Source organism: Misgurnus anguillicaudatus, chromosome 5 (assembly GCF_027580225.2).
Source record: "Misgurnus anguillicaudatus chromosome 5, ASM2758022v2, whole genome shotgun sequence".
NCBI lineage: Eukaryota > Metazoa > Chordata > Actinopteri > Cypriniformes > Cobitidae > Misgurnus > Misgurnus anguillicaudatus.
Window position 1 is genome coordinate 30,031,825 of NC_073341.2, and position 27,790 is coordinate 30,059,614.

The 27,790-nt window shown below is 38.0% G+C and overlaps 1 protein-coding gene across 4 annotated transcripts; it reads left to right on the forward strand.

Moving 5' to 3' along the window:
- The first annotated feature begins 864 nt into the window (after nt 1–864).
- Nucleotides 865–27,777, forward strand: sh3gl1b (SH3-domain GRB2-like 1b). 4 transcript variants are annotated; one of them, XM_055167857.2, is made up of 10 exons: nt 865–1,241; nt 11,358–11,426; nt 15,874–15,946; nt 16,361–16,504; nt 16,609–16,742; nt 16,877–17,035; nt 21,600–21,703; nt 21,826–21,959; nt 22,279–22,326; nt 25,608–27,777. In XM_055167857.2, exons 1-10 carry the CDS (start codon nt 1,197–1,199, stop codon nt 25,799–25,801), a joined length of 1,104 nt encoding a protein of 367 aa, XP_055023832.1. In that variant the 5' UTR covers nt 865–1,196; the 3' UTR covers nt 25,802–27,777. The 4 variants fall into 4 exon arrangements, with proteins under 4 accessions (XP_055023832.1, XP_073724062.1, XP_073724063.1 ...); XM_073867961.1 differs by having other exon boundaries at nt 25,611–27,777; XM_073867962.1 differs by lacking the exon at nt 22,279–22,326 and having other exon boundaries at nt 866–1,241; nt 25,611–27,777.
- Nucleotides 27,778–27,790: the final 13 nt, after the last annotated feature.

The following is a 27,790-nucleotide window of genomic DNA, read 5'->3' on the forward strand; positions in this document are numbered from 1 at the left end:
ATACCTAGATAATATAGTGTTTAAATCGTACAATAATAAATATTAAATATTACTACTGTAGTTACACTATAATTACAATTTAGTACCATAATACATTTTTGTGAAACCCACACTAAAATACAGTGGTATACTTTTGCATTTACTATAGTAAAATGTAGGAAAATACCTAGATACTATAGTGTTTGAATCGTACAATGATAAATATTAAAGAATACTACTGTAGTTACACTATAATTACAATTTAGGACCATAATACATTTTTGTGAAACCCACACTAAAATACAGTGATATACTTTTGCATTTACTATAGTAAAATCTAGTAAAATTTCTCGATACTATAGTGTTTTTGAATCCCACAATGATAAATATTAAAGCATACTACTGTAGTTACACTATAATTACAATTTAGTCCCATAATACATTTTTGTGAGACCCACACTTAAATACTTGTGGTATACTTTTGCATTTACTATAGTAAAGTGTAGTAAAATACCTAGATACTATAGTGTTTTTGAATCCTAGAATGATAAAAATTAAAGAGTACTAAATTACTAAAGTTTACCAAATTGCTAAAGTTAATACAGAATACTAAACTATACATTAAATCAGGTTAATAAATATTATAATATTATGCTGTACACTACCATTTACTTTACTTAATACTGTATACTACAGTATTTTCAATGATGGTATTGTTTTTATTACTAACTGGTTAGAAAACTACTAGTAGAACTAGTTTAGTTAGAAACTGTCTAGTAGAATTGTAGTACTTTGCCGCCATCATCTGGTCTATTAAAGCACTTGCTCTTTATGTGCAATATATTTACTGACCTGTAGTGGGCGCCTCTGTCCCTTATCCCTTTTCCAGCCCCTTCTACACAAGGAATGTGCTTGCGTTGCGCAGGAAACCGCTAGTTTCTCAAGACTTACAAATGCGGTGTAATCACAGCGTATAAAAGTCACATTTTAAGAGAAAGTCACAATTTCTAAGAGAACCAGTGATATTATTGGTGATTAAACGTTTTCCAATTGCCAGCTGGAATATTTTTTGTGGACTGGGAGGGTGTCGCTTGTCTGAGGACTTGAGTTTTATGTTTCACTCAGCGACCGTTGACTTTTTGTCACACAGTTGTGTCTGTATAAAATCTATTTTATAAGTCGTTTTATCGCCGAGAAAAGGGGAGAACGCTTTGAAGATGTCGGTGGCGGGCTTGAAGAAGCAGTTTTATAAAGCCAGCCAGGTTTGCAAAATACTTTTTCTTGTTGTTTTCTTCCATTGAACCGTAGTGCTGTGCCAGCTAGCTTAGCTGAAAGTTAACGTTAGCCTGCTAACGCTGCGCCAAACTTCAGCCTTCTATTCAGCACTTAAAAACTGTTTTATGTGGTTTTGCATGCTATATGTAACCTGTTTATTGGTGTATTTTGCTATTGTGTAATGTCATGCTCTTAAATGATACAAACTGCTATCTTTGTGTTTACTGTCGGTCTTGTTCTAACTGTTATCTTATTTCTGCTTTGTTATTCAAATGCGATGACTTTCCTATACATTATAAATAGTCAGTGTCACCTTAGTGGTGCATTCACACCTTAATAGAGGTGATAATGTGTTGCATTTGTGCGGAGGATTGTCCGTTTGCTTTAGATAATGCAATACAACGCCCCCGTTTTATCGTATCACTCCTTTTGCCACGTTTACTGCAGTAAATGTTTTAGCAATAAGCGTAAGTTTGAAATTTTAAACGTGAAGATAGAAAACTAAATCGTTTTAGGAAATAACGTGCCTGTGTATTTGTGCAAAATTTGCATTCAAATGGCTAAGAATGTACTGCTGCATCAGGTATACCGCAGTTTCCTTTGGCTGCACTTTAAGTGCCATCTGCTAACAAGTACAGTTTTAGTGGGTTTTGTTTTTTTTGTGGGTTTCTATGGTAGTTGGTCACAGTTACAGCTGACTATGTAGTTGGAAAGTGTTACTTTACACCAACTGGCTTTCATTAAAACGTGTGCATAGCTAGCAATGTAACTTTATTAGTGCGAGTGTGTTAGATAAACCTGCATTTAATTAAACTATAGGTTGCATCAGTTCGCATTTAGTTTAGCCTTATGGCAAACAGATTTATCTGTTTATGCTATTGGGCTAGAAGTAGCCATTGTGGAGTCTTAAAAGTTTAGTAGTGTTTCACTTTGAAGGGACTCAAATCTGTCATCAGGAAACCCCTCTCCGTAATATTCAGCCTTGCTGTCACGCTGAACGTTTCGGATATGGTTTATGATATAATTAACCCAACACTTCAGTTAATGTGTTTTCGACAATTTGTTTGTTCGTCTTCGGCAGTGGTCTTCTTTTCCTAAGGGCACATTACAGATGTAGGGGAAACAGTGCATCTCAATGCCTGTTTGCTATACTCGACAGGAAGGGACAATCTGTTGCCCAATTTCCTGTTAGGAGCGGATTCAGATTCCCAGTGGGGACATGAAAAGTGAAGACTGGAAAGGGGTCAGAGAAAAATGGACGGCCGGCGGTGAGCGTTCGGGAACGGGATGCATAGCATGAATCATGCAGCGCTGAGGGGGGTGGGGGTGCGCTGCTTGGCTCCTTTTATTGGACTGCAGTGCTGCAGAAAACGTATGCCAGCATTCCACAGTATTCAATACTTGACAGAGGCTGGAGACCCTGCCAAAAGACACTCTCACACCAGTCACTCCCTCCCTCCAGCTTTCTCCTCTGAGCAATTTACCTAAAATCTTTATTTGAACACATACGCACACCAAAAACAAACAAACACACACACACACACACACATTCTATAACCACCGCACAACCGCAGTGAATTGGTGTATTATCATTGTGGTGGTAAAATATTGCCACTGTCAGAGCCCTAGTCTGGTCAGCTTTCTTACATTGACTCTGCGAGTAATAAACATCCTTATTTAAGTGCATTCTTGTTATGCACATTCATTCTGCTTGGTAAAGTGTAATAAAGTGTACTGGCTTCAGTAAAATACAGTTTCTTCCCCTTACTTTCCCCCACTTCAGCCACTGGACCAATTGTGACCAATTGTGAAATTTCTGCTCAACTACTGTCACTAAAAGAAATGCAAAAATACACATTTGTTTTTTTATTCGTCTCTGTGGCTGTTCGATACATCACAGTCATGTATTCTGCTCTTCATTAGTGTCCCGGTTTTATTTTTCTCTTGGGTTTAGCCTGTGGCTGCCAAGTGTTGTTGTGTCTGAGCAGAACTTTGCCTTCATTATCAACATTCTGTCACAACTGAACCTCTGTATTATCTCTATGGCTGCTGATAAGGCGTCTTGTCCTTGAAAATGTGCATAATCATTGTGTTTCTCATGGTCTGAGTTGCACAGTTGCATTGTGGAAGTGTTGGATTGAGATCATTATTCTTGGTGTAAGCAAATAGCCCTCTTGTCTCTTGAGAACTTTTGAACATACTTTCTGGAATATGCATGAGATAATTGTTAAATTGACGTCATGCTTAAAGCCCTTTGATTTTTGATTTTGTGACTGGTTTCTGGGAAGTTCAGGAGATATTCATAACACTATAATTTAGCCTAGACTCCTCTTTCTATCTCTCTAGTTGTTCATATAATTGTGTGACAAAGTCTTAATAGATTTGTTAAGTATTTTTCCTTTCACACTCACAATATCCAAACCGCAATCGGGCGCTTTTGACCCCCAAAGCCTGGTTCATTTGGCTCTGTACCGCGCCAGGGTGCTGTTTGGTTAATCGCGCCCTGGCGAGTGGTAATGTCAAGCACTAATGATGTTTTCTTACATATTAACAATCAAGACAACAAAAGTATTAGCAGTCATTTTGTAAACTTTGTTGGCAAAGTATTAATAAACTCTTGAGCAGATTGAGCACAGTTAGCAATCATTGTTGTTTTGGTTATACATCCCGCATGAAAAGAAGCCAAAACAGGTGACCCACGTAAATCGTGACGATTCAATACGAAATTTTAGGGGGGTTGTGGGGTATGCACACATTGTTTGTTGACGCGCCCTTTGCCGTCATCCAAAATATATCCCAGACATAAGATTTGTTTGAGTTCATGCCACGCTGCAAAAACTGACAGGCAGGTGACATCAAAGTACCACGAGAGTGAATCGAGAAGTCATAAGGACTCTGCTTTCGAACCGCTCTCGCTTTACTGTGATGTCATCCACCTTTTCTGTGTACTTCGTTATATGCTTCACATGCTTGTTGAAGATGCGTAGAGCGACTGCCTTCGGGACATAAAGTCAAATGTAAGACACAAAACGCTGATGTGTCAATCAATTAAAACAACATATATACACAGACTGACACTGCAAAGTGACCTGAATTTCTTTTTTATTGAAATGGATTGGAACGAATGATGGACATACTCCTCGCTTGTAAGTCACATTGGTCTAACTTTACTAGCCTACTGCTGTAAAAATGTAAATATGGTAAAACTGCTAAATTTTGCATGAAATGCAATAATGAATTGCATTAAATGTTTTTACCTCTAACAGGAATAGCGGTGTGATGAAGTGAAACTAAAGGGTTAATAAACACAAACTAGAACGCCTGGCGAATGAAATTGTAAAAACTGATTATTTCCCACTATTAATTACATTATCTTAAAGGAGTGTAACTGCTGTAGCATGTAAATAATGCACATAAATAACGTGAGCAAGAGCGCTCAACAGTTATATCTAATCAACAGGCACATGAAACCTAGCTACCAGGTTGCTCAAACAACAAAATCACCAGCTAACTTACTTTATATTTGCAAGAACTATAGACTAATACAATAACAGGCTAAAATAAACCCAAAACAATAACAAAACCTGGCTGTTGTTCTTGAAACAAACAGCCAGACTACATAAAACTTTACCAGTTTTAGTTGAAAATATTGTGTTAACAACCCCTACAAATGAACAACTTTGGGTAATGTACTGTGGTCTGTGTTAAGCAAGTTATTCCATGTTATATTGTACAAATACATTCCTCACCTTGATTTGAGGGTTAAATTAGTAGGAACTTGAATACGTCAGTCCTGGAGCATCATTATCTGTGTCCTTAATCTATGCTGTATCATGTTTTCCACCCCGTTTATTGTGTTGACTCTATCCAGTATCTTTCCCCACCCCAACATATTGGAGCCATGTGGGTTCGGCGGTTGACTGCTTGCCACAAAACTCTGGTTAATTATTAACCTGTTCACTTTTGTGCCCTGGTCTACTAAATGAACTGGATTGCACAAATGTGCAAACATGCTCAGGATGTCGAGGAGCGAAAAGGTCACTGCAAGCAGACACCTCCTCTTCCAAAACACATGTATGCTTGTGTTTAGTTTTTAGTTTTCAGACATAGAAGCTGCCGTGATGGCATTGTATTGTATTGTTTTGGATTGCAAAAGACCAGTTTAGAATTATCCTCTACTGTATGCTAACATTATATCAAGACTGAAGAAAGTGACAATAAGAAATAAACGGGTGGTTATAGATAATTTTTAAGATTCCTATAGAAATAGCATAAAACGAGATGAATTTCTTAACGTTTCAAGTCACCACCACAAAATGCCATCTGTTTGAGATTATGCAAGTGATGTAATCTAAAAAGCATTCAGGAATGAGGGTTAAAAACAATGAAACAACCAACATATCGTCGCTGTCCGATGAAACTCACGTATGTTCATTTTGCCGATTTTGAGATTTTTTCGACAGATTGAATGTCCAGGTTCATTTCCATATACAGTATGCGTCACATACCTAAATAGCCAATGAAAACTTGTGAAATCATGTCATCTGATTTTCACGTACCCGTTTGGTGTCAAAGCTGTCAATCAAGCCGCATATCTTCCGCCTGTGAAGCATCTCGCCGGTCTCGTAAAGTTTCATCAAAGCTCACTGGATATAGCCGAATAAACATGACAATGACTTTCCTTCGAGGTAAACGTTTCCCTCGGACGCCAGACTAACATCTATGAGTTACTTAATTACGGTAGGACTGTGCAAACAAAGTATCTGTCTAGCATTGGTGATAGTTACGCTGGGGATTTCCCCACCACTTTTTGAAAGCATTTGGTTAAAATGTTCTGAAAAATCAAGCGATGCTTAAGACTGGTTTTGTGGTCCAGGGTCACAATTGTGTTGTATGCTATGGTGTGTTTTCTTGTACATGTGTAATGAAATTCATTGTAATCATTTATTAAACGCGCTGCTGTTTTATACGGTATGGTGCTTTGGCATTGTTCGGTTGAGCTGGTGTTGCAGGGACTGTTACATGTGTGATGTGAGCAGTCGACATTGTTGATGGTTTTATGCTGAGTATTTTCTTGTTGTTGACTAGCCTACGCTATGCCCATTTTTGATGCGCCGTTATTCAATATTTTTCCCGTCCTGCAGTAATGTTTTTATAAGATCTCTTGTCCCCACCACTTTTCAAAACAAAATGACGACCCTGTTGTGTAGCATTACCATGTCAGTGTATTGATTAATTGTCCCTTAATGGTTTTCAAGAGACATTTAATACACTTATAATTAATATTAAATAAAGTAAGCGTATTTTACAAAGACGTAGGCTATTTAATAAACTGAGCGTATTCATCTGTCAATACGAAACGCGACTTGGCCATTCTAATTAATGATCGGAAGAACGCGTATCGATCAAAGTTACTGTAAAATATGCACGCATGTCCATTTAAACTCAATTTTGGTCAAATGTGGATTATATCATGACACTGGCAAGAATATGGTTACATGTAAATATGCCGTACCAAGTATGACAACGCTACATTCAACTGCTTTTGATATACGGTGTTTTTTTCACTTTCTGAAAAGTTACCGTTTTGGACATACGTGAGTTTCATCAGGCAGCGACGATATGTTAGTGTAGGCTGAAACTTAGCATTGGGCCTTGTTGCACAGTTGTGCCTTCAGTGTCTTTGTTGTGACATAAGATGGGTTTCTAACTCTTAAGAATAACAGCTGTGGTGCTGGTGCCAGAAGCAGGTTCAGACACCACTTTGTTTCAGTTATTTAAGTACAGTAGGGGTGGGCAATAAACCGGTATGATAGTAATTACCGGTATTGTGTCACGTCATGATATGGATTTTGCAAAACCGTTGATACCGGCGTTACATATTTTAAATTCTATTTTTGCACTTATCAGGATTCCCGCGGGGTGTAACAAAAAACTAACCTTCAGAAAGTTATATCTATGGCCTTAAAACGCCCAGATCTTCATTCTAGGACTTAAATTTAACTTTATGAATGTTATTTTTTTAAGACCCCGCGGGAGTTTACCCAAGTCTTAAAAGTCATACCTCCGTTCCCGAGATGCGCTGTCCACAGAAACACAAAACGAAAAGCTCCGATCGCACTTCAATCCATTTTTAATCATCATTTTTTTTAAGAGGATGCACATAATAGTGCACGCAAATCCTACCAAAGACGATATTTCAGGTGTTGTGATCTGTATACAGCGAGTTTGGCGAGAAACAAGCCCGTGGCTTACCTAAGCATTACCAGGTTCTGAAACATAACATGACTCAGAAGCGAACAAAATCAACACTGCTTTATTGAAAATCAACTTAAACAGTCGGACTGTCGAGTCCCAAGGCACCAACAGCGCGTCAACAGTGTTATATACATTTGGGAGGCTTTTTTTACCTCACTGCTTCAAAGTCGTTTAACGGTGTTACTCGCTTTTCACTCAGTCAGATCTGCTCTCTCTACTGCGCCCTGCACGCGCTCTCCAGGTAAGCGAATGAAGGACGGAAAGCAAGAAATTACCGTAATAAACCATAATTTGCCAAAAAGTGCAATTTATCTTCTTTTAGGAACCATTCCTTTTTTGATAGCGCAAATGGTTGAGGAGTTACGGTTAAATGAATAGCGCTTTCAGAGTGCTTTAGCGGATAACGTAAGCAACGTACCAAACACATTAAAAACAGCCTTTAATGGTAAATTTCGTTTTCTTAATGCAGATTTATTAATTAGAGAGGCTATTAAACAATACATAGTGCATATTTACGCATAAAAACGTATGAGTGGAGTGTGTTTGGCAATGTGAATCTGCTGGTTAATTAAATGAAATTAAATACAATAAATACATTTATTAATATAACTAACTTGTATTAATAAACTGCATTTATTAATACGTTCAGGGATTAATAATAATTTAAAGTGAGATGGCATCTCCCATCAGATGTTCATATTAACAACAAAAAGAAAATCTTGTTCTTTGTATATTTATAAATCAAACAGACACAAGATATACAGCACACATCTTTAAAGTTGTTGGACGTAGCGTAAAACATTGTAATAAGGCACATAGCCTACCAGCAAATGACCATACTAATTTCCATACTTTCATACTTCCCATATTAGTGACAATATGCATAAGAAGATGAGTCCACCCATCCACACAATGGCGCTTTGAAAGGAAAAAATGGGAAAGATAAAAAAATCATGTTTACGTCCAATCCTATTAGTAACATAAAGTTAAAAATAAAAATTTTGCCAGTAATTTAACTAAGGTTTACTACAGTGTGACTCCAAAATGTTTTATCTCATATGGCAACATACCGTAATACCGTTATACCGGCTGAAGAGTGAAAAATACCTTGATATGAATTTTTGCTCATACCGCCCACCCCTAAAGTACAGTATTGTTATAATGTAGTTACAAGGCAAAATATGATATAATGTATAATATAATAACACACAATATGTGCTACACAGCAATGTCAATTTTGGGGTTTTAAGAATGAAATGTACATAAATACAGAGGAAAGAGTGATCCCTGCTGAGTAAGAGCTGAATTAGCGAGTGGCTGAGAAAATAATTATGAAACAACTACATGTTTATAGCCTGAGGGAGGGGTTATTAGATTTACATGTCTACAGCGCTGAAATGAACGGTTTTACAAGTTATTTTCAGAGTTTATAAGAGATCTCACATTTGAGAGGAATACATAGGTGGGAAAGTGTAAATTTACAAATTGCTCTTCCTGGCAAATGAGTTGCTTGTATGAAGAAGACACCACAGACATAACTTTTTTACATAACTTTATTACTCTTTTCTCGGCCTGACTTTCAGGGGCAATGACTTATATAATCAGTGCCAGTTATAGAAGCAAGCTGGTTGAATCAGATCCTATTTTTATATGATATTAAATTCATATAAATAGAGTCTGTCTAAGCTTTAATAATTTTATAAGAGTGCAGTCTGATAACACTATAAAATGTTGTTCTTTAATAGTTGCAGTGAGGATGGAAATTAGCTAGGCTTCCACTTTTTGTTAATCCCAAACCCATATTTTAGTATTAATATTGACTTTCATGATAGCTGGAAATTTTTCAATAACTAAAAATGTGTCTATTTTTCTTCCCCTCAAGCCATCCCATAGGTCAGGGGTGTCCAATACGTTGATCACAATCGACCAGTCGATCGCAAAGGCAATGCCGGTAGATTGCACATAAGTTAACTGTGTATGCTGCTCTACGACTCCACAAGCTCCGGAAAACAGAGGAGGGAAATTGGCATTATGGTCTAAGAGAAATTGTGAAACAACATGCAAGTCTTTTTTTGAGTTACTGCACCTTTCTTCTCAAATGTGTTTTTATAAATCTCATGCCTGCCCGCTGCAGCTCAGTCATCTAACTTCCATACATTTCTGTTGAGGTCAGGCTGAAGGGTAACCTCTGACCCAAAGAGGCTGTTTACACCTGATGCATTTTGGTCGATCGCATCACAAGTGGATGACACTAAAGACAGGTGTAAACGGGGTGTAAAACCTTTTGAGCTCTTCCACTTTCAACCACATTCAGAGGATTAAACTAAAGCAGCTCCCCACCACTTTCATTTTTATTTCATTTTGCAAGAGTGTGAAAGTTTCAATCGCTCTGAAATATCAGAGAAAGCTCTTACATATGCATTAGAGGTCGACCAATATGTTTTTTTCTCTGGCCGATGCCGATATTTGAAATCAGAGCAGAACATATGTTTAAAATGTAAAAATTTCACTATTAAAGCCAAAGTATTTTAGAAAAAAATATAACTGGTCTTTCTGAACAGTTTTACGACCTCCTCCACACCATGCATTTATCAGACACAGATAATACCTTCCATTTGCTGTCATCATTTCTTGCTCTTTGCTCGCTTTATTTTTTTACTATGGCTTTCATTGCATTGGAGGATAAAATCCTTCTTTTTATTTTATTTTATCATAAAGTTAACATAGCAAGTATTACAACAACCAACCGCCTCACGGCTCAAGTATCACAGCTATCAAAGTGCTCTGCTGAAGAAAGCTGGCGCTCAGCTGAAAAAACAGCTGGCAATCGGTGTCCTCCAGGCGTTTTCAGGCGCGTTTAAAAGTTTTGGTGTGCACAACCACTTACATTCTCATTTTTGAGGTGCTGTGAGTGACTGACTGTGCTGACAGTGACATCTTGTGAGTTCAGTGTTGGACAGATCTGTTCGTTCAAGGGAATCAGTTCAAAGGAGTCAATTCGCGAATTGAACGGGTTGTGTGCCAATCTTGGTTGGGAATCGCAAAACTGTAACAAAGTGTTACTGTAACATTTTGGTCTTCCGACCTTTTTTACGAGCTGCTTAGTTCTCGCGATCCAGCCATTGTTTACTAAAGCTGTCTGTGAAAAAGGCTTCTAGCGCAAACCCAATGTGTTCAGCGCAGTCTTTAGGCTGTCATTGATAAAACTAAAGTGGCAGCTCTCCACCTCTTTCATTTGTGTTTTATTTTGCAAGCATGTGAAAGCTTATTTTATCAATTGCTCGGAAATATCAGGCCCATACAAAACGTTGTGCAGCATGTACTCTCACATAATATTATTGTACGTCAACTTAAACCTATCAAAAACCCATCGCCCACAGACCAGTATTTAGAACAAAAGTTGTTGAAAATGGACAAAAGAAACAGATTAAAACACCAGGCATAATGGACATGTGTTTCTCTCGTCCACTGATCCAATCTAAATGCGTCCAAATACCAGATACAAACCGCGCCAAAGTTACAAAAACCTGAATGAAGACGGTCATGTACACCTAGTAGGATGGCTTTGTGATGAGTAAAATACGGGATGCTTTTCATCTCCAGGTGAATTATCCCTTTAATTCCTAGGCTATGCTTCGTCTTCTTTTTTGAACTGCTGAAAAACACTTAAAACCAGATAAATTTTAAGATTATTCTTCAGTTACACTGATAAACTGCCTATTTATTTGTCATCATTTTGTTACAGTCATTAAGCTGGTAAAATAGACCAGAATGTTGAGCTCTACTGTATGTCACTGTGTGAATCTCTGCGGGTCTATTAAAATGACTTGTCTTTGTTGTGTCAGATGGTGAGTGAAAAGGTCGGCGGTGCTGAGGGAACAAAACTGGACGAGGAGTTTAAGGACCTAGAGAGGGTGAGTAGAAATTGTGTTAGCTGCTGTTGGGGGAAAGTGCTCTCTGAAGACTTTCATTTAAACACATTAAGTGAATGAAAGACTTGACCTGTCTCACACATGCATCAGTGAGTGTATTCATAGGAAAATACTGTCAAAAGTGAGTTCCTTATTGAAAACCTCAGAAACTAAAACCATGTTGACTTGGAAGTAATTTCACTTTCTCCAACATGTATGCAACAAATAACTTCCCTCAAAATGCGGGTGAAGATGTTTACCACAAAGCAAGATAAGGGTATATGGCAAAAGTCAGGTTTTTTCCTAAACCTTCATCCAGTTAAAGAACATTTTAAAGAGCACCTAATGTCAGATTCACGATTTTACATTTCCCTTTGTGTGTAAGTGTGTATTAGTACATGTTAACAATATGCAAAAGATACAAACCACAAAGTAAACGATAACGCGAGTTATCGTCTCCAACGTAAATCTCTTTTCTTGGACTAAAACAAACACACGGATTGTAGGCAACATTTTACTTCCTGGGATTGGTGATGACAAGACCGACATTATCATAATTCCTCCCGCTTGGACTTGCAGCCTGTAAGTTAAAGGTAGGGTAACACATTTTGAAAAATGCTAACGGTAGCCGCCTAGCAATGAAATCCCGATCCCACCCTCAAGTCAAATCGCCATGCAAAGTCACACCTCTTTCAAAACATATGAACACGCACAGATCAGACGGTCACATCTCATGTCTCATTCACCAGTGAGAAAACTTTGCAGTACAAAGTGAATAACACTTCCAAAATAACCAACATAAACAACTTGTTTACATCAGAATTAGTTTAAGCACACGTTCGGTTGTTTAGACGTAGTAACTGTTACGCTAATCCGCAAACGAACACAAATTTCATAAACAACACAATGTTTTATCAAAGTAGAATATTTGAATCCATCTCAATACAAACATATTGCGTACCTACCTTACCAAAATAAACAGTGCAACGACCCTTTCAGACCCTTTGCCTCCTGCAGCCGTTCGCATCTTGTGGTAAAGCAGTAAAGTTACCGAAGTTCATTTGGGTTTTTGCTCTTGCTGATCCAGGCAGTTTTTGCTGTTGTTGTTATAAAAGATGCCTTTAGTTTTGTGACTCCTGTACAGGTTGTCAATTCAGCAGAAAAGTTTGCTGTTCTCGCTGTTTACAGACAAGAGGTGAGCGCACGTGAACGCGCCAATGACGTATGGTGTCTGCGTAGACTCGCTGCGCGGTGGGCATTCAAATTACACTTACTTATGGGGGACAAAAAAGGAAACGTCCGTTCGGACCGAAATCTATGATTGGTTGAACATTTTTTGGTCCTACGCCTTTCACAGTTGACATAAATTTCTACAAATACATTTAAACAACGTAACACAATGATTGCTATCAGGATGTGAGGAGACTTTTAACCAGCATAACTAAAAATGTTTCAGGATCAAATCTGTTACCCTACCTTTAACTCCTGTTACAGGGTGTCCGCGGGGTTTTAAAAAGTATTAAAAAGTGATAAATCAAAATTGTCAAATTTAAGGCCATTAAAAGTGTTAAATTCAGCTTAGAGGTATTATTTTTTCCGAATTAGGTATTATTTTTTCAGACTATCGGGTGTCCTATTCTGATTGAAATTCCATCTGCGTTCGCGTTAGTTCGTTTAAATATGAGCTTTAGCATATCTGGGCACATAATCAAAGATCTTTCGTCTCTGGGATGTTATCAAAGCCTGGAGTGGAGCCAAATCACATTCCTCTCTCCACTGTAAGCGTTCTGTAATCACTAGGCACTGGATCCACTCCGGGTTTTCTGACTGTATCATGTTAAGCTGAGGTAAAACTTTATTTCAGCTAGCATGGTCAAACTTATAAAGCAGGAAGGCTCCGATGTTTTGAAGACGATAAAGGTGTAAAAGACCACTGGAGATTGACTTGGCTTAGCGAAATGATGAAGATTGGCAAGCCTTTCAGTTCGCGGGCTAAGAAACCCAAACAGCCAGGTAACTTGCGTGTCTCCACAGTATGACTACATTAGGGGTCCTGTATTTTGGGGCTAAATTATTTCTCACGTACGTGATCATCCACGTCACGTTTTTTTAATGCTATGCTGATCTAGCCGCTGATACAACGGGTATGTTAAACTCGTGGGTAAACTTCATGTGGCGCCACAAGAACCAAGAGGCAGATGACATCCAAATCCCGTCAGAGAGATTGACGAGGAATCATATGAGGAGACTGCTTCCAAAATGCTCTCGCGCGACTTTGATGTCATCGACCTGTCGGTTCTTGCAGTTGCATTTGCGTGTGGTCACAAAAACGTAACATTTGTCCATATATTTAAGCACCGCAGTTTAAAAACAAGTGATTTTAAGCCATTCAAACGCAAACAACAGTGCTAAATGCGTCCGCTGTTTCTGTGTCAGAGGAGCACGCAAGCCGCACATTCGTTTCTCATTGAGCTTGTGTTGTATGTATTTTTGCCGCTTTATTGGCCTTAAATAACACATATGCCTCAAAAATCCCGTCTTTGCAAATATCCTCACATAAACACGACCATTTATGTCTTAGGAAAAAGTAAACAGCAGAACCATTGCGCATAAAATAGCACATCAGCGCTGCCTCTATTGTAACATAATATTTTGTTGATAAAGGTAAAGTCATTCAATTTCGTTCACTATGGTTACAGATATCCTGTGCGATTTGTACACTACTTTAACTCGAGTTGCTCGTTCAGGGTTTATATTCATACCTAACGTTTGTATAGCTGTGTAAGCTGTTGTGTGAACAGAACAGACCCTGGATTATTTGTTTATGTGTACTGAATAATATTATATGAAAAGTTGTATTTGTTCACATTAGTAAATGCATTATGTAACATGAACAAACAATGAAAAATATAGAGTATATAAGCATTAATGAATTCTTGTTTATGTCATTACAGTAATTGATGGTTGTTCATGGTGCATTCACTAATGTTAACAGTTTCAACTTTGATTAAAAAAAAATTTGTAAATGCTAAAATAAATACATAAAATAAAAGATTCATTAAAGGTGGTGATATTCATGTTTTCTTTTTATATAGTGAGTTATTTAGCTGTTTCGCCTTCGCATCTGAAATGCCCTGCAAACTACAGCTACCTATATATGCCACAGGAGACTTCAATATGGAATTAATGGCAAAAAAATCTCCCCTTAAAATGTTATTGGTCTCGCCTACATAAAGTGTTAAAGGAATATGACTTGGCCTGAAAAACATTTCAGTCAGAAGAAATTTTTTTCACTTTAATCCATGTCTATTCTTTTTGTATGTTATATATGTCAAAATATGTGTAAATAATAGAAAGGTCACTGATTAACACTTGCAATTCAGTGTCGTGATGGTTTTAAAAAATATTCTAAAGGTATTAAAAAAGGTATTAAAAAGTTGTAAATTTAACTTAAGGATTGCTGTATATACCCTGAGTGAATCTTTCAAATATGGTAAGGAGCGTCACATTTCCTGCTGATGTCAGACATATTCAGGCCAATCACAACGTGCAGGTTAGCTGGCCAATCAGGGACACAGCGCTTTTCAAATCGATGAGTTTTGTACAAAATCAGTGCGTGAAGAGAGTGAAATCTGGAGCTACAAAAATGTACAGTATGTGGAAAATAATGTGTTTTAATAAAATCACACGAACACTTTGTATCATAGCAAATACACAAAATAACGTTGTTTTTAAGCTATGAAAATGTGCTCTTTAAGACATTAAGTTTGAATCACTAATGACTAATTGCTTCTTCATTCAATTTCTAATATAGATATTGTGGTTATCTATCATGTATCATCAAATAAAGATTACATAGACATTGAGATAAGTGTTTTGATGTCACATTAAATGTAATCGTATGCTAGTTAGGATTTTCAATACTCTTCTTTAATAATGTGATTTAGCTCTAGATTAATCTGACTCTGGGGGTTCTTGTGCTTTTTAAGAGATTTAAGACACTCACAGCCAATGACAGATCAGATTGGGAATTTGGATTCAAGTAGGCCTAATCTTCAATTTTATCACAGTAGCAGGGGTGTATTTTTGTTTCTATGGGGCGATGTTCTGGACAATGCTTAAGCTAGTCCTGGACTAAAATGCTTATTTGAGATGTCTCAACTTGTTCTAACATGTCTTAAAATATATCAGTGCCATTGTTTTATTTCAAGATTCACAGCAGTATTGTTGTAAGGTGTTGTTAAAACTACTTAAATGTCCTATAACTAAGGCCTAGTCCTGGGTTAATCTAAACCCTGTCCGGGAAACCGCCCAAATTATGTTTTAATGTTTTATATTGTATATTTTTATTGGATGCAGTTATTATTATTATTATTATTATTAAAAACAATTGTGTCTGATCTGTAGTGATGTTTGTGTGTTTTATGACCTCCCCTGTGTGCTTCTTTAGAAAGTAGATGTGACAAATAAAGCTGTGCTAGAAGTCATCTCTAAAACATCAGAGTACCTGCAACCAAATCCAGGTAAGATCATAAAATACCTTCACATGTGCCAGGATATTACATGGTTTTCTGTGATACTTGAATCTAAATGGTCAAATGAATCCCAAAATGTTTTTAAAATTCACCTTTATTAATGCTGTCTATATCAGACGGCTCAGCACTACATTCATGTTACATACTTCAATCTCATTTCATAATGTTTAGTCTCTCGTACAAAAATATCCACTCAGTCTGATTAATTTTGTGGTAATGGCAGCCGACTATACATTATACACCTTGATTTATTTTCTGCACCTTTTATGTTACTGCTTAAATTTTGGACACATTGTAGTCCTTTAGTACGCTTTTTAATGGCAAAGTTAATGTTATTGGTTATTACTGTAAAATGTCTTACTGATTTTATCTCTGCTACTTCCTTTTTTTTTTTTCTCGCAGCATCACGTGCAAAGCTGTCTATGTTGAACACTATGTCTAAAATCAGAGGGCAGGTGAAGAGTCCAGGTTATCCACAGGCGGAAGGGCTGCTGGGGGAATGCATGGGAAAATATGGCAGAGAACTCGGAGAGGAAACCAACTTTGGTGGGTTTTCAAAAAGAACGCTATTTTGTTTGAGATTCACTATTATATAAAAATCCGGACTCAGAACTTATGCAACTTTGAGCAAGTGTTGCTTGCGTGTGCAGGTGGTGCGCTGATTGATGTTGGTGAAAGTATGAAGAGATTGGCAGAGGTAAAGGATTCCTTAGACATTGATGTGAAGCAGAACTTTATAGATCCTTTACAAGGCCTGAGTGACAAGGACCTGAGAGAGATACAGGTAGGCCTTCTTTTCTGTCTGTTTCACATATATACAGATAAAGAGTATTTTATAGACTAGATTTTATATATAGATCTTTCATGCATGAACTGTATTCCACACCAGTTGAATTAAAATCGAGGTCTCTTTCTCAGCATCACCTGAAAAAGCTTGAAGGACGCAGGCTGGATTATGACTACAAGAAGAAACGTCAAGGGAAGATTCCAGATGAAGAGGTCAGGCAGGCCCTGGAAAAATTTCATGAATCCAAGGAGGTGGCTGAGATCAGCATGTACAACCTTCTGGAAACCGACGTAAGACAGCTTGACACTTAATTCTGTGTGCTTTAAGGTTAGGGGTTGCTCTAATCCTATTAACAGCACTAAATAATTAATGTTTGTCTTGACTCAATGAGTATGTACTACGTTTAGGACGTTTCCAGAATGCCTTGGTTACATGATTAGAATGAACAGTCGCTGCCAGAATATCCTAAGAATTACTGTCGCAATTAGCTAGCTGTATTAACTCTGAAAGTTTCCTGTCTTGTTTTTTTTCACTTCAGCCCATCGATGGGTCAAGGCAGGTAATCCAATAAATCTTTACTGCTGCTAAAAAAAATCCATTTGGTCTCTGGAGCTGTTGGTATTTGTGTGCATTTTCTGTAGGTGCCACAGCGCCATCTGTTGATTTAAAATTGCTTTTTGTTTGGCAAACGCAGTAGCAGATAGTCTCTGGATATAAATTCAATAGTCTAGTGAGACTTTTTATTAATTATTCAGTATCTAAGCTGGCTGTTTATAAAATGCATTAGTTGGCAAGTGTTAAAGGAAATGTATGTAACATTGACCTCTAGCATCTGAAATTAGTATCACAGTCTACATTAAAAATCATGGAGACGGTTTATTCTCCACCCTCCTTTCAGGTTGCCAGACACATACAGGAGCTGCTAACGATTGAAAGCATAAGTTTATCTGCTTAAATTGACATTAGCAATGTTTTTGTTTACAATTACAATCCCGCTCGTGTGGATATTTATGCCTCAATCTGCGACTCATTTCGGAGGTTGCGTCCACCAGGGGTCGCATTTATCGTCCATTGCGGTCTCATTTAAGCAACAGTGATAACTGGCATACGAGCTGTCGAAATACACTATTGGGTAATTTGGCAGTGGCAGGATCACACATACCAAAACAAAAACAGACAGAAACAGAGTGTAACTGGCTACACCACTGTTTTTCAGAGAAACAGATATATGTGAATTTGGTATTTTCCTAGATATCAACAAATATATTATAGTATTATTCTTGATTAAAGGCGGGGTGAATGATCTTTGAAAGCCAATGTTGGTATTTAAAATCACCTAAACAAACATGCCAGAATCTGGACTACTTTTGATAGACCCGCCCTATACATACGCAACCCAGGCAACGATGTCAGTTAGTAGATATGCTCCTTTCTGTTGATTGGCTACGAGTGTGTTTTGGTACTCAGCCCGACTCCCTTTTCCAAAGTGTTTTTCAAAATCATGCACCCCGCCTTTAAAGGGATAATTCACACCAAAATGAAAATAATGTCATTAATGACTCACCCTCATGTCGTTCCAGGCCCGTGGGACCTCCGTTCATCTTCAGAACAAGCGGATGACGTGTTATCCTTAGCCATGTTTGCAAAGTTTTTTTTTCAAACTTACAGTGTGCGTCTCACTCAGACTGTAAACGAAGCTCGAGTCGAGCGCACAAAAAAAACAGCTGGGGCGCACCAGATAACACGTCAGCCACATCGTACGTCATCCGCGTCACTGCAGTCACGTGACTTTAGTCTCGCGCATGTGCTTCAAAACAGACGCGGAAGAGAAGATAATACTAATAAAGTCATATTTTTTTTATTTTTGGACCAAAATGTATTTTCGATGCTTCAACACATTCTAACTGACCCACTGATGTCACATGGACTACTTTGATTATGTTTTATTAAATTTCTGGACATGGACAGTAAACCATACATAGATTTTCAATGAAGGGTCAACAAGCTCTCGGACTAAATCTAAAACATCTTAAACTGTTTTTTTGAAGATGAACGGTGGTCTTATGAGTTTGGAACGACATGAAATAAATGACTATATTTTCATTTTTGGGTGAACAATCCCTTTAAGTACAGTCAAAATCATACATACAGCTCCTTTAACATAAGCTTTTTCTGTTTGCATGTGCAAGATTCACTATATTTAAAGGATAACTTCACCCTTAAATGGGAATTAGAATTAAAAATACTGATTAGTACCCATTCCTATGTCATCCAAGATATGTATGCCTTTCTTCAGCTGAACACAATCGTGAGTTATATTAACTCTTTCCCTCCCAGCGTTTTTTTTTTTTTTAAAGTTGCCAGCCAGCACCAGCATTTTTCACGATTTTCACAAAAGTTTAATGCCTTCCAGAAAATGCAGGGTTTCCAGCAGAAAATGTGTTAGTTAAAGGGGGGGTTTAATGGTATTTCAAGCATTCTGACTTATTAACACAGTTATAGAGTTGTTTCCTCATGCTAAACGTAGGCAAAGTGTCAAAACCGCAGTTGGGCGTGTTTCAGAGTATTTCTGTGCCGAATGCACTTCGCCAGGGTTCGTACAAGTTTCGGCTAGTTTTTTTCGATTACAGTTCTAACTGACGTTTCAGGGGTTTTCGATACGTATCACTTCTTTATATGGGCTTCCGCCGGAAAACTTCCCCCGGAAAACCCCGCCCAGCCGTCAGTCAGCGGGAGACGCTAGAGCTTGCTAACAGCTTATCACGCCACTCAGCTTTGTTTAATTTCAAAAGTCAACAATGGCACAACAAGAAGTGTGTTTTTGGATGTAAGGAGAAGACATCCAGCCTTATGGAAACAATGGATATAGTTTATTATCCGGATTAGCAGCGGAGTTTTGCGTGTGTTTGATGCTGTGGATTTTCAGAACCGGGTCATGACGAGTTACACGTGGTAAGTAAGACTTCTGTCTTATGTTGGAAATAGGCGCGTGTATATTATATAAATGACACAAACATGTAGTGAATCATAAGTTAAAACAGTGTTGTATAGTGTTGCATGACTCGTACTCGCTCCTCCTGCGGTAGTAACTCCTCCTTCTTCATTTTTTCGTACGTTATCGGAAAGATTCGGTAAAGCTAATCTTTCTTTTATAAATCTGATTAAACTAAAGACTCTTCAGAGATATAAAGGATGTCATACTACTCTATAGGTACTCCAGATTAACATCAGAAATGCAGAAACAGCGTGTGTTACGTGAGCTTTAAGGTGGTAGGGTTGGGCGGGTGGGAGGGGTCTGGGGCGTGGCAATCAAAGGGGCGTGGCGTATGCGTCATGATGAAAATTAAAATATTTTAATAAAATAAATAAAATATTTATGTGCATTATCCGAAAGGAGTGTAACTACTGTAGCATGTAAATAATGCACATAAATAATGTGAGCAAGAGCGCTCAACAATTATATCTAATCAACAGGCACGTGAAACCTTAGCAGGTTGCTCAAACAACCAAATCACCTGCTAACTTACTTTAAAATTGCAAGAACTATAGACGAATAAAATAACATGCTTAAATAACCACAAAACATAAGTCCACTTACAGTTCACGCGTTTTATCAACTGGCTATCCTCCAGACATGACGGACCACGTCTTATCTCATTTTGGCCGTGTGGTGCATGCTCGCGGTGTGAAGCGCGTCTGCACTATTCTCCGAGATGTTTTATCAACTGGCTAGTTATCCTCCAGACAGTGACGGTCCGGACAACGTCTTTCTCATTTCTCTGAGGTGCACTTGACGGCCTTTTGTGCAGGCCTTTGTTTTTTTTTTGGACGACCTAGTTAAGGCGGTAGGGTTTCCAAGCTTAGGCGGGCCGCCTTAACTGAAATATGCTGCGGCAAACCCTGAAATGAAAGAACAGACCCTCTGCTTTCAAACAAAAAACCTGTTTCATCCTACCTTTATTCTCTTTTTATCACCTCTGAAATATGGGTAGGTTTCTTCAAAAACACCCAATGTTGAGCAAAAGGCTGAGATAATTCCATTTTTGTGAAAGACTTTTGATAGATCAGATGCAGAGCGATCTTAAAACATACACGGAGTTCTTTCTCTTTCACGTGAGGCGCTACTTCCAGGTTGTATAAATTGCAGAAGTCCGCCACCTGGTGTATAATAGCGATATTGCGGAAAGCCGGAAATCCTCGTCTTTGGCAGGGAAGCGCTTTCTCTTAATTTACGACTTTTCTCGTCAATGGCGGCGAAAGAGTTAAATAATATTCTGGCTCTTTCTTGCTTTATAATGCCAACCAGAGTTCAGTATTTCAACGCTCCAACTGCATTCGTTCATCATAAAGTGATCCATGTTACTGCAGTGGGTTAATAGGTGAAATAATAGGTTTGTGAGAAGAAAATAATTACTATGTTGAGCTTTTTAGCAATAGTTAAGATGCATTATGTAATGTGAGGACAATAACAGTTCTGGATTCATCTATGGTGGCTTGTGATATCTCATTGGTTCTCGCCTGTCTCATGACTAGACATGCGAGAACCAATGCAATTTTACTTTTTTATGTGCCAAATTTGAATCTAGGCAGACTTATTCCTTGAGGGATAAGTTGTTTGAAAATGTCTATAGTGAAAAACTATAGTGAAACCTTAAATGTGGATGTTTTGTATTAAGTCTAATACAATAATATCATTATCTTACAAGTTGTAATAATGAGAGCTCATTTGTTTAGCTTTTAAATTGTTTGTGTTGTATGTGAAAAATCAGCTCTGAGTTTGTACGCAAGCGTGTATTTAAATGAGAAAAACATTGTCACTATGTTTTATGTACATGTGTGTTTCTGGTTGTACAGATTGAGCAGGTGAGCCAGCTGTCGTCACTTGTTGAGTCACAGCTGCAGTACCACAAACAGGCTGTTCAGATCCTGGAGGAACTCTCTGACAAACTTCAAGACAGGTGTGTGCGCGTGTGTGTGAAAACATGTGTTCTTTCAAAATGTGTGTTTGTCCACAAACACAATATACTAGAATCTGTTTAAAGAATTAAGCGACCCAAATGACTCTCATTTACCCGAACAGGATGAAAGACGCTCAGTCTCGTCCTCGTAAGGAATACATCCCCAAGCCCAAACCTGTCATTGACTTTGGAGAGACCAATGAGCAGTCGAACGGTGGTTTCACCCCGCCATCTGCCCCACCTACACGGAGTGCAGGTATGACAAAACCATTAACATGCTTAACATGGTTGTACGTCCAAAATATGCATACCAGCTTTCTTCATCCACGGTCAGCCTTTGTTATTTCAAAGTGAGAAATTGCTCTTCTCCTGGATCAGTCAACATCTCTGTTACATTGAGGATACCACTTTGACAAGACACTAGTCAGAGAGAGACACATTGTGCTTTGTGTGCTTGCGGCCCGGTGGCAGGGTGTGATGACACCGCCTGTATGTGCACATGTTGGTCATCTGTCAGCTGCTCACTTCATCATCCAGTGATGCTTTTCTGTGTTCTCCTCCCATTACATTATCAGCCCCATACCATCACTTTGGCAGAATGACGTCGTGGAAACCCAGATTGCGTGAGTCGGAGAATGTGTTTGTTTGCGCATGAGACGGTGCGTGTGTGTTTATGTGCAATATGGGTGGGAAGAAAATAAGGAGGAGGGTGAGTTGTTGATAATGTGCATGTTTAAATTTACCACAGTCGGTTTTAACAGTATTTGAATCTTAACACGCCTGCTATGGTTTTTAGAAACTAGAGGCCGCAGTCGCATCAATAATACAGTTTAGCTGAAGGATAGCGAAGCTATGCAGCTTTAAACATGTCAAGGGAATCAAATGTCTCTGATACAGCAATACAACTTGCTGGGTTTTTTATACACAATCAGACAGGATGGTGAGGTCATACATTTTTTCGGGCTGGTATTTCTTTATGCTGGGTAAACACCAAAAGATTTTTTACATCTTATAAGATTTTTAAAATGTGATGGACCACTAACATGAGGATAAAAATCCTAGATTTAACCGTTTTGCACCTATATTGTGTGGTGTGCCATGATGTTTCAAAGACAGCACACCACACACAGATTTTCAACCAGAGTCTCGACTGTGAACACAGGAAATCTCGCGAGACTTCAGAATAAGCATGGCAGACCATATGCAGGAAGAAATTTCAATGATAGTGTTTGGAATGATTTTCACAGAAAATTTAAGGGAAAAAGAAAAGTGTTTGGATGAAGTCATGGAGAGAGCAGGAACATTGTCTGTTCAAGTTCACGTTGCATCAACTTCACTTTGTGCTGCGCCATGACTGCTTCTGTCTTCCATCATCTCGCTTTCTGATTGGATTGGTTTCGTTTCACGTGATAATCTCAAGAGTGTGTGCGCGTTTGTCCTCGGGGTTCTCCACACACATCAGGATTTCTGATTGTAAATATTAAACATGTTTAATATTTACGATTCGCGATCGGGGCGGCTCCGACGTTCCTCCGATCAGGTTCGGATACTCTTAACACACCTCACACCAAGGGAAAATCTAATAAGATAATCTGTAGAACCATCAAGATAATCGAGACATAGCTAGGATTGTTGGAAGGGTTAAAGTCGGCCCAAAATCAGGCTGATTATCTTTTGTTGTGCACCCAGCATTAGTCGTGAAAATGTGAGCTATGAAGTAGGGCTCAGCTGGGCGGTGTTGACCAAACTTTATATCCCTGTAATTTAGGGATGAATTGCGAGTATATGATAAATATCTCTGTTTTTTACAAAGTGGAATAAATGCAGGTTAAAGCCCCGTATGAGATGTCGCAGTCACTTTTATTAAACGCTGTGTGATAAAAAAAATTAATGCAAAGACAGGGTTTTTCTCCCTGTTTAAAAAATATATAGCTACACAACATATGAGCTAATGTCTGACCCCAGTGTTCATTTCTGGCAGAGCTTCTGTTGCAAAGAAGGGTCATATCAGACAATACGATATAGATGGTTTTGTCTCATCCCATATCTCACAAGTAAAAATATTGTTATATTAGAAAAACTATATATATCTCCAAAAGATTGTGTGTGTTTATAAATGTGCACATGTATTGGCATCAGGCACAGAGTGCACCTAACCGAGTGAACCCCTGTTACAGACTGAAACTCTGGGTCACGTGACCATAGACCCAGGCTTTGGCCTCTGACCCCTCACTAACACATTTTAACCCAAATGGTTGCAGTGAGATGAAAACTAACACATACAGCTGTCTGTTTTTAAGCAACTGCTTATTGAAGGTTTGACAGACTGACCACTATTTCTTTTCCATACAATAAATGACAGTATTCAATACATGAATTGTTTTTTATTCCAATTAAAATAATTAAATGTTTGTTTGTTTTTACTTTTTGTAGTGCTGGGCAAAGATTTATCGCGATTAATCGCATACAAAGTAAAAGTGATTTTTTTTTTGCATAATATATGGGTGTGTATTGTTTGTAATTATTATGTATATTAACCACACACACATACACGCATTCATTTCAGAATTTTTAATTTATATATATATATATATATATATATATATATATATATATATATATATATATATATATATATATATATATATATATATATATATATATATTTTTTTTTTTTTATTATATATATATATATATTGTTTCTTAAATACATACATTAATGTGTGTGTATTTATATATACATAATGGTTACACGCAGCACACACTCATACAGAATATTATGCCAAAATCACTTTTGTTTTGTATGCGATTAGTCGTGATTAATCTTTGCCCAGCACTAACTTTTATATATATAAATAATCTTGAGATGTTTGCAACGTGCAAATAAAAAGGGACATTCCACTTTTAAAGTGTGCAAATTTTTCGGGTCCCCTGGAGTTGAGCATTTGATTCTTGCCGTTTTGGAATCCATTCAGCTGATCTCCAGGTCTGGCGCTAGCACGTTTAGCTAAGCACAATCCATTGAATCTGATTGGACCGTTGGCATCGTGCTAAAAAATGACCAAAGAGTTTCAATGTTTTTCCTATTTAAAACTTGACTCTTCTGTAGTTATATCGTGTACTAAGACCGACAGACAATTAAAAGTTGCGATTTTCTAGGCAGATATGGCTAGGAACTATACTTTCATTCTGGCGTAATAATCAAGGACTTTGCTGCTGTAACATGGCTGCAGCAGGCATGGTGATGTTGCACACTGCCCGAAAGTAGTCCCTTGCCATTGAAAGTACCCAAGGGGACTATTTTCGGGAGGTGTGTGGTGTCACTGCGCCTGCTGCAGCCATGTTACATCAGCAAAGTCACTGATTATTAAGCCAGTTTGAGAGTATAGTTCCTAACATATCTGCCTAGAAAATCACAACTTTACATTTTCTGTCAGTCTTATTACACGATGTAACTACAGAAGAGTCAGGTTTTAAATAGGAAAAACATTATTGGTTGTTTTTTTGTGCGATGCTAGTGGTCTGGTCGGATTCAATGGATTGTGCTTAGCTATGCTAAAAGTTCTAGCGCCAGAACCGTAGATCATCTGAATGGATTCCAAAACTGTAAAAATCAAATGTTTAACTCTAGGTGAGCTGGAAAATGAGCATATTTTCAAAAAAAGTGGAATGTCCCTTTAAAACTATTCCTTTAGGTATTACATTGTGTATTTGTCTAGAATGCCAAATATTGGTTATGTAACGTAATCACTCGCACGAGTGTCGTTATGCGAAAATGTCTTTTTGTTTGGTTATTTCTAATACCTAATCCTCTGCCTCCATCTGTTTTTATGCTAACATTTCATTTCCCAAATCTCTTCTCATTATCCATTTTCATTAAATCTCTCTCCGTCTCTCCTCTCAGCAGCGGAGCAGCCATGCTGTAAAGCACTTTACGACTTTGAGCCAGAGAATGAGGGCGAGTTGGGCTTCCACGAGGGCGACATTATCACTCTTACCAATCAGATCGACGAAAACTGGTATGAAGGCATGCTGCGCGGCCAATCTGGATTCTTCCCTCTCAACTACGTGGAGGTGGTCGTTCCTCTGTCACACTAAGAGGGAAGAGGAAATAACTGGGAGGGCGAGAGAGAGAAAGAGAGAAATAAAAGAAAGTAAACTGGAGGAAAGGGAGGTAGGGAGAAATGAGCCAGTTGAAGTCATCTTGGTCTTCATCCTCACCTGTTTTCACATCATTGCCGTTGATCCAAATGTACCTGTACTTGGGCACTTTTACACATCGGTTTATTATTAAAACGGGGAATTTTGGGAATTGACAACTTTTCACATTCCAAGACTGAAATGCATTGAGAGAATGACTGAGCTACAGACTGAGACTTAAGCTAAAATTTCAGACACACTAACACTAACATCTCATACTGTTTTGTAATGCATTAACCAAATTAAGGTATCCCTATGGTCAAATTCTAAGGTTTTTAAAGAGTAGAGAAACAAGTCTTCATCCACTGTTGAATTATGATAGGTTGCATTAGGACTCGACCGGTCCCTTTACCGCCCCCTGCTGGTCAGGCTGCAACACAGATCTGCCTCAGATTCATCTGAAAGCACTTTGCATCTGTGACGAACACATTTAACTCCGCACTGTGGGGCCATGCGTGCAATGTCCCAATGTGCATCAATCCTGAGCCACCGACCTGTAAAGAGGATCTAGTCATTTTATATGCTCCGTAATCTGTTTTTCTATATATATCAGCCTTTCCTCATCTAATATTTTCATGTTTATATTTTTTACAAGAGATAAATTGAATTGCACCTTGGTCCTCAAGGCTTATAAGGGATATGTTTTGTAAAAATGCTGCACTACAGCCATTTATAAAGTCTGAAACAGTCAGTTTGTAAATTCACTAAAGAGACAGATCCACTATTTAAAAATTATCTGTCAACTTTCTTTATTTTCAGAAGGAAACAGCCAGCCAAATAGTTAAATGTATGGAGTGTAATGGGAGTCTTCTGCTTACTGATCTTCTCTCTGTCCCCTCCTTTGATGTTAGTTTACAAGTCTTTCCATCTGATGCTGCTGGCAGTGTCCTATCATTTCTGGTGTGCATTTGGGCATGTTTAAGGTGGGTTTTGGTTCATAGGCCCCTTACTTGAAAAAAATAAAATTTGCACCATTTTGATAAGATAAAGAAAGAATTTAAGGGATGGTGCTACATCTCTTGCTCTCCATATTACCTGTAATGTTTAGAGCTTTAGAAATGTTATGTTTTGGTCTAAGGAAAATAAGATTGAGTGTCTTGAAAGTACTGTAACCTCACACTCCATCAAAACATGAACCCACACAACATCTTTATGCATTTTATATAACACTAAGTCCTGTCTGCACAGAACGGCTCTCAGTTGGATATGCATGCTGTGTTTTTTCCTCCAAATGTCTGTTTACATGTTTTGTGCACAGCTCTTTTGCTTACCTACCAGCACAGACAGCTGTAGATGTGCTGAAGCAGACAGGCCACCTCAATGTGATGTAAATGTGAAAGAAACAGAAGGTATTTACAGTTTTAGTGCCTTTTTGATGGCAGGAACGGATCTAGAATACCAAACAAATTAGTTAAACAAGATAATATTTAGTTTCTGTTTGTTTGTCTGTCCGTTTTATATTTGTACGAAGGGCTTGTTGGTTTCAATATTTGGCATGAGTTGTGATGTACAAGCATGTGTACAGATGTGCCTTTGCGACACTACAAAAAAAGTTGAAATGAAAACAAGTGGGTTTCGTCTAATTCAACCAGAGTACCAGAGTAGTCTTTTGACAACAGATCACTCCGGTTTGACTCTTTTAGTATTATATTATTTTTTATATGTATACAAAACTATTCAACCTTTTTTAATTAATGAGTTTTGCATGTTAGCCTAATAGCATAGCAGGCTGATATATGTCGTAGATTTAAAGTCTCCTGTATGTCTGGACGATTTAACTGCATTACGTTGTTATTCTTAAATATCCCAAACCTTAAACGTTTGTATTTTATTGTGTCCGGTTGTCTTTAAGTAAATAAATGTAAGAAAATGCACCATCTGTTTTAC

Excerpts from the sequence above, each read along its gene's own strand:
- sh3gl1b (XM_055167857.2), top strand. The coding sequence starts at position 1,197 with ATGTCGGTGGCGGGCTTGAAGAAGCAGTTTTATAAAGCCAGCCAG. Across the intron at positions 15,947-16,360 it reads GTACCTGCAACCAAATCCAG|CATCACGTGCAAAGCTGTCT; the intron begins GTAAGATCATAA and ends TTTTTCTCGCAG. Across the intron at positions 17,036-21,599 it reads ACAACCTTCTGGAAACCGAC|ATTGAGCAGGTGAGCCAGCT; the intron begins GTAAGACAGCTT and ends CTGGTTGTACAG.